Here is a 7500-nt window from a genome sequence, read left to right on the forward strand (position 1 = left end):
TATACATATACATATACATATACATATACATATACATATACATATACATATACATATACATATACATATACATATACATATACATACACATACACATACACATACACATACACATACACACACACACACACACACACACACACACACACACACACACACACACACACACACATATATATATATATATATATATATATATATATATATATATATATATAGAGAGAGAGAGAGAGAGAGAGAGAGAGAGAGAGAGAGAGAGAGAGAGAAGAGGGTGAGGGAGACGGAGGGAAGGAGGGAAACAAAAGAGTGGAAGAGAGGCGGCGAAGAAAAATGAAAGAGGAAGGGAGTAAGATGAAAAAATATATATTGAAATCAACTCCACACTCACCTTCTACGACCAGCTGATGTGAGCCAGTGTGGAGGAGTGTCAAACGAAGCGGGGACAACGAGAAGAAAATAAAGACCCTCTCCGCCCTGGGTCGACCCCCTCTCCCCCCTCTCCCCCCTATGACTTCCTCAGCCACCCTTCCACACGCCCCAAGTTGACACAAGACCCTAGACCGGAAGCGAGAAAAGGGGAAAGACGTAGGGTGGGACACGTTAGCCGGCATTTCCTGGAGGCTGGCACTCTCTCTCTCTCTCTCTCTCTCTCTCTCTCTCTCTCTCTCTCTCCCTTCTTTCCTCTCCCTGCCCCCTCTCTGTCTCTCTCCCTTCACTTCTTTTCTCTTCCCGTCTCTACTCTCTCTCTCTCTCTTCTTTTCTCTTCCCTCTCTGTCCCTCTCTCTCTCTCGCCCCCCCCCCTCCCTCACGACCCTGGCCCAGGCACAGCCCAACCTCACCCCGGTGCCACTCCACCTGGTGCCACGCCGTCGTGACGTCATCACCCCACCACCCTAGCCGAGAGCCCCCTTTTTTGGCACCATTCCCGGCTCTGTCCCTCAAGCCCGGTCCTCCTCCTGGCCCTCCCCCTCCCCTCCCCCACCCCCTGCTCTATCTCCTTTGCCCTCCACACGCACTATAAATACTACCTCACGTGTCATCATGGGGGAAGAGGGAGGGGGAGGGGGAGAGGGAGAGGAGGAGGTAGGGGAGGGGGAGGGGGAGAGGAGGAGAGAGGGAGGTAGGGGAGGGGGAGAGGAGGAGGTAGGGGAGGGGGAGGGAGGAAGGCATAGGGAGAGGGAGCGTGAGGGAGAGGTAAAAACACACGGTGTGAGTCAACGGGAGATGGTGAGAGAAAGAGCGAGGGGTGGGGTGGGGAGAGGGGAATGGGGGGTGTTATCTAACGTCTGACCTCATGTGAAAAATGACCTATTTCACCTTATCTTCTTCCTCCCCCCTCTCTCTCCCCTCTTCTTCCAGAAAAAAAATCGAGAAAGCACGGATGAAGGGGAAGATGAAGAAGAGGAAGAAGAAGGGGTAACAGGGAAAAAAAGACGAGGTAATAATAATAATAATGATAACAAACACACAAAAAAAAAAAGAAAAAGAGACGCGAACAAAAGAGGGAGAGGAAAGGAAGGGAAAACAAACCCAGGGAGAGAGTTCGAAGCCCAACCCACATGCGCGACGCGACGGCAAGTGATTTCAGCTGGTGGGGAAAGGAAAGGGGGAGGGGAGGGGGGGTAAAGGGGAACCGAATGGACACGAGGGGAAGAGAGAGAGAGAGAGAGAGAGAGAGGTGATGGGGGGGGGTGAAGGGGGTAAACCGAGAGACGAAGAGAACAGGGTGGGGCAGGGGTAGGAAAACCAAATGAAGAGGAAAGGGGAGAAGGGTTGAGGGGAGGAGGGGAGGGTTTGTGGGTTTGAGGGGAGGAGGGGTTGAGGGGAGGAGGGGTTGAGGGGAGGTGAAGGGTTCGAAGAAGAATGGGCTGGGAAATGAAGGCCTTAGCTGTCACCAAAAGGTAGGAGGAATGGGAGGGGAAAGAGGAGGAAGAGGAGGGGAGAAGAGTTCGAAAAAGAGGAGGGGAAACAGGAAGAAGAAATGGAAAATAGGAGGAAGAGGGGAAACTGGAGGAAGAGGAAGAGGGGAAATAGAAGGAAAAAGAAGAGGGGAAACAGGAGGAGGAGGGGGAAAGGGGGAAGAATAGGAGGGGACGCGGGAGGAAGAGTAGGGGAATAGGAGGAAGAAAGGAGGAAACAGGAGAAAGAGGAGGAGGGGAAAAGGGGGAAGAAGAGGAAGGGGGGGGGAAGAGTTGAAAGAAGAGGAGGGGAAAGAGGAGGGAGAGGAGGAACCGGAGGAGGAGGAGGAACAGGAGGAGGAGGAGGAGGAGGAGGAGGAGGAGGAGGAAGAGGAGGAGGAAGAGGAGGAGGAGGCTACTTGGCTCGGCGTGTACCTCGGCTCCCCGTCACTGTCCCAAGATACCACGCCGAATGCCCACACGCCCTCCACACGCTGCCGCTTGATCGGGGAACTAGCGCGAAGGAAGGGGCGGTTAGTACGTGGATTCGCTATTTCGTGCCGCTAGTGTCAGGAAGGAATCGGTGTGTGAGGTTGGCTAGTTGAGAGACGAAAAAAACAACAACAAAAAAACGAAACCACTAGTTGTGATAATTTCTGTGGCTGCACAATTTATGATTTTTTTTTATTTTTTTTTATTTTTTTGGTTTCTGTGACGGACTATGAACATGTCTGTGCCTAACTAGATGTGGAAAATTTCCGTGACTGAACAGCTGTGACCATTTATGCAAATTGATGTGCTATGAAAACTTCTGTGAATGTATGGTTATGATTTTTTTTTCTCTCTGGCGGACTAGCAATGCAAATCTATGTGATTGGCTGGCTGGCTACGAACATTTCTGTGTGTAATGAGCTGTGAAAACTGATGTGGCTGATTAGTTAAGAAAAAAGGACGTTAAATGGAGCAAATGATCTAGGTATAACTAACTCGTTCCTAGAATCCCCATGAAACTGAATAAGGAATTCGTAGGGTGACAAAAAAATAAAAATAAAAATAAAATATCTACAACCAAGACATATCCGTGTCGTATAAACATCTAATTCTGAAAATACGATAATTAAGAAATATTGCAGTGGACCCAACACCTAAATAGAGAGATCTGAAAGAAGAAATGAAATGAAAATAAAAGAAAATAAAAGAAATGAAAATAAAAGAAAATAAAAGAAAAAAAAAACATATATACCAAGAACTCCCCTATTCAAGGAACCAGAGATATAAAAAGAATACTAAGAAGATGTCTTCGCAACTGCGCAAGGAAAACGTGATAACTGTGAGCCAATAACTTGGTGCAACAACAATCAAGGCTACAACAAGCAACCCGACACACCAGACATATCTATAAATCTATATTTTTTAACTCCCCTTGATCCTACCCTTCTCTAAAAAATAAAGTTATACGTAAATGGAAAAAACAACAACTCTAGATCAAAGAAAGTACTGGATTCTGCAACAAACAAGCACTGGAACCAAGGGAAGTTCCTCCTTGCAACCGGAGATAAACAAACATTTTTCAACTGGCGAAATCAACGCGCGATTACGTCGAGGCAACGCGTAAGACATACAAAGCGAGAATCACAAAGAATTAACTAGGTGCAAGGTGCAACTTATTGCCAATCATCACCAACGTGTCGAGCTAATGGCTGATTGTGATGGCAGTCGTGATGTGGCAATCGAAGGGATGTCGACGTGATGTGATGATTAAGAAAGGGGGATGAGGTTGTGACGTGGTGATGTCGTAGTGGTGACATGAGGTGATGATGACTACAACAGAGAGGTTGCTGTAGTTGTGATGTATTGGAAATGAAGTGTGTGCTGAGACGAGACTGATGTAGTGACGGGAGGAAAACCGGATCGAGGCAAAAGCAGCTGAAAAATAGTGTTGTGATGAGTTTGGTTACTATGTCTTTGGTTGAAGAGGGAGGGATGGGGGGGGGGGGGTAGGAGGAACTCTAGAGCAGGTGGACAGACGTATTTCATGTCGGTGTTCCTGATGAGGCGGGCGTGAGTGCGCATGCGTATGTGTTGAGGCATCTATGAGCATACGATATGCTAAGAACTGTGTGTGCGTGTGTTTCCATTTTCTTTTTGCCATCCACGCTCACACATATACACATATGTATACATAAATCGTTTATGCATGGACGAGTTCCACTCAGTCATGTTTAAAGCCCTCATCAGTCTTCACCGCAGACTGTTAAGTTAACAGACTGACCATGCTCCCCGCCACAGCCCTTGTTCACGGACTGTCGCGCTCATTGAACAAGCACTGAACAGGCCGCAGTTTACACCAGTGTACATAACAGTTTACATAATGCTAACCTCGTGCCAAGCTCAACGCGTCCCTGTGCTGAACCGCGCATTCCGTGGTCGCTGCTCTCGCATTCGCCGCCATCGACACACATACACACACACGCGCACGCACATACTCTAACACACACACACAAACACAGAGCACTCACTGCCTCCACCTCTCGCACACCACAACTTCCTTCAATTACATCATCACCCAAAACCACGTACATTCATCACCAGCTCATCACCACACTCCCCGCCACTCAAAACCACATACATTCACCACCCACTCATCACTCCCTCATCACCACACTCCCCGCCACTCAAAACCACATACATTCATCACCCACTCATCACTCCCTCATCACCACACTCCCCGCCACTCAAAACCACATACATTCACCACCCACTCATCACTCCATCATCACCACACTCCCCGCCACTCAAAACCACATACATTCACCACCCGCTCACCACTTCCCCCTCCTCATCACAAATACCCTGTATCCCATTTCCCCAAACAATTAACTCAAAATAAGGACATGTGGACAAAGAGAGAGGTCCCGTGTTGGGAGAGGGGTTAGGGGGGGTTGTGGGGGAGGGTAATTAGTTCCTAACACAGGAAAACATTAGAAAGAACCAAATTACAGAGCGGGGAGAGGAGGAGGAGGAGGAGGAGGAGGAGGAGGAGGAGGAGGAGGATGGAGGAGGAGGATGAAGGATTGAGGAGGGGAATGGGGGAAGCAGGAAGAGGGGAAATGGGAAAGAGGAGGAAGAGGAGGAGGTGGAATGGGAGGAGGGGGGAGGGTAGGGGTGAAGGAGAAAGGGGACAGGGGAAAGGGAAGGAGGGGGTATGAGAGAAAAAAAGAAGAAGCTGGTAGAGTGTGAAAGAGGAAGGAGATGGGGAGGGGAAAGGGGGTAGAGGGAAGGGGGAAGAAGAAAGGGGAGGGGAAGGAAGGAGGAGGTGGGAGAAAGGAACAGTAGATAGGAAATAGAAAGGTAAAGTGAATCGAGGTAAAGAAGAGGAGGGAAACGGGAGAGGGGGGGGGGTAATAGTGGATAGGAAGAGAAGGGTGGAAAGTGAGGTGGGGGGTGAGGGAGGTCAGCGGTTTGCTAACAATACTGACACATCTCTTTGTCTACAGTTTCTGATGAAACGCGATTTAATGTACGTAGTATTACTGCAGTAATAATTACGACAAAATATAACCCTGAGCAATTGATAAAAAAAGTGGAACTGAAATATCAAACAGGATGACGATAAGTGATTAATTAAAAGGTTCTTAAAAAAATGTGCCGTGAAATGTCTATAAATTTGAATCTAAACAACATTATCGTAATATATTCATCGTAGAGAGAGAGAGAGAGAGAGAGAGAGAGAGAGAGAGAGAGAGAGAGAGAGAGAGAGAGAGAGAGAGAGAGAGAGAGAGAGAGAGAGAGAGAGAGAGAGAGAGAGAGAGAGAGAGCAAATGACTTGGTAGTGGTAGGGAGGGAGGGGGCGGGGGAGCATTCGTAAAGTGTTGCTATTTGTGGTCTCGACTTGACGCTTCTCCCCTACCCTCACTCCCACCCCCACCCCGCCCCCAGGGAGATCTCCCACTTCAACAACCCTATGACAACTACGAGATGAAGTCGAGGAGTTCGCATTAATCCTCAGCATACTTTCTCGTGACAGCGACGACGGCCCTTGTTATCCGATGCCCTCTCCCCGTTCCTCCCCCCTCCACCCCACCCCACGCTCCCTCCCTGTCTTTGTAGCTCCTTCATCCCCTCTCCCTTTCTCTCCCTCCCCCGCTCCCTCCTTGTCCCTGTCTCTCCCTCCCTCTCATTTCCCTGTCTCCCCCTCCCTCCTTTCCCCTAACCTAGTATCTCCTTCCCTCCTCTTGTGCCATCTTCTTCTACACTTCTTTCCTTCCCCTTTCTTTATACCCCCTCTCTTCTCGTGTCTCTTCCCTTTCTCACTCTCTCCCCCTTTTTACACATTCCCCTTATACCTCTTCCCCTCCTCCGGCCTCCCTTCTTTATTCATTCCTCTCTCCTTCATTTCCTTACTCATTCGTCTTCACCTCTTCGCTCCCTCCCCTCCTTTCCCCCTATCCCTCTTCCTTCTCCGCCCTCCTCCCTTCTTCATCCATTCCCCTTATGCCTCTTCCCCTCCCCTTTACTACTCATCCCTCTTTCCCTTCCTTCCCCCCCTCCCCCCGTCCCCTCCCTTCTTTACTCCCCTCCCCTCATCCTCATTTCCTTTAGCTCCTCTACCTACCTCTGACCGTTCCCTAACCCTACATTCTCTCCTTTTCCCTTACCGCAAACCCTACTAGGATTACGGCTAGCAATCCTTTGCTCCCGCGGTGGAGGCGAAGACGGAGACGAAGTAAACGAATAAAAAACAACAAAACAAAAATAAAACAACTTTACGAGGAAATATATTAATAACATTAATAAGTGTAAGAGTAATAAAAAAGCAAGTGAATAAGTAAATACCGCAGCCATAAGTAATATTAAGTGAACGAGTATACAGTAAGACTTTTATATAAATTTGAATCGTAGAGTGAAAAGTGAAATCGAAAAGGAAAGGGAAGGAAAGGGAAAGACAGCCAGACGGATGCGTAAAGAATGGCGAATGAATGGACAAGGAAATAACGATAAGAGATCAAGAGAACGCAACGCAAAGGGCGGGAAATGCCTTTGTGTTATCTGAAGTAACGCACGTAACATCTACCGCAGTTACTTATTGATGTTAACACGAATTTCTTCTCTTTGCAGGAACGACGAAACGAACGCAAACCAATCTAACGGAACGAGAAGCGCTACCGAAAGAGTAAACCAAGAGATTGGAAAACAGCAACATGGGCAGCGTGGGTCAGCAGCAGCAGCCAACAGCAGGGGCAGCAAGCGGGGGAGGTAATGGAGAACTGGCAGTGTACGTGAAAGCAGGCGTGGATGGGGAGAGGATGGGCGCCTGTCCCTTCTGCCAGAGAGTCCTCATGGTCCTCCTGATCAAGTCCCAGCACAACCTCTTAAGGTTTAAGGTACGGGAGAATGCGTGAGACTCGAGTGCACAAGGCATGCCAAAGATGAGAGAGAGTCCAAACAAGTCAAACAAGTCAAATCACCAAATTGTATTTCTGACGATAATCACGTGGTTCCCATTTCGTTGTGCAGGTGATCACCACAAACCCGGCCAAGCCCCCGCCGGAATTCAAGGCACTGGGGCTCAAGCACGTCCCCGCCCTCATCCACGGCGACG

At 48.6% G+C, this 7500-nt stretch overlaps 2 protein-coding genes across 3 annotated transcripts in view; one reads left to right on the forward strand and one right to left on the reverse strand.

Moving 5' to 3' along the window:
• Positions 1 to 7500, reverse strand: part of LOC122253791 (transcription initiation factor TFIID subunit 10) — a 29039-nt gene that overhangs the window by 13518 nt on the left and 8021 nt on the right. The window lies entirely within an intron of this gene.
• LOC122253790 (chloride intracellular channel exl-1-like) overlaps positions 2303 to 7500 on the forward strand; it is a 7320-nt gene continuing 2122 nt past the window's right edge. The window contains exons 1-3 of one of the 2 annotated variants that reach the window (XM_086531635.1): positions 2303 to 2431; positions 7017 to 7282; positions 7416 to 7500. The exon at positions 7416 to 7500 is cut by the window's right edge and continues 46 nt beyond it. In XM_086531635.1, the coding sequence (XP_086387761.1) occupies positions 7100 to 7282; positions 7416 to 7500 (268 nt within the window). In that variant the 5' untranslated portion in view covers positions 2303 to 2431; positions 7017 to 7099. Of the gene's footprint in view, positions 2436 to 7016; positions 7283 to 7415 lie in introns of both variants that reach the window. The other variant, XM_086531637.1, reaches the window with a different exon arrangement.

The sequence above is a fragment of the Penaeus japonicus genome, unplaced genomic scaffold (genome assembly GCF_977035675.1).
Source record: "Penaeus japonicus unplaced genomic scaffold, GWHDUDI00000001_assembly GWHDUDI00000036, whole genome shotgun sequence".
Classification (NCBI taxonomy): Eukaryota; Metazoa; Arthropoda; class Malacostraca; order Decapoda; family Penaeidae; genus Penaeus; species Penaeus japonicus.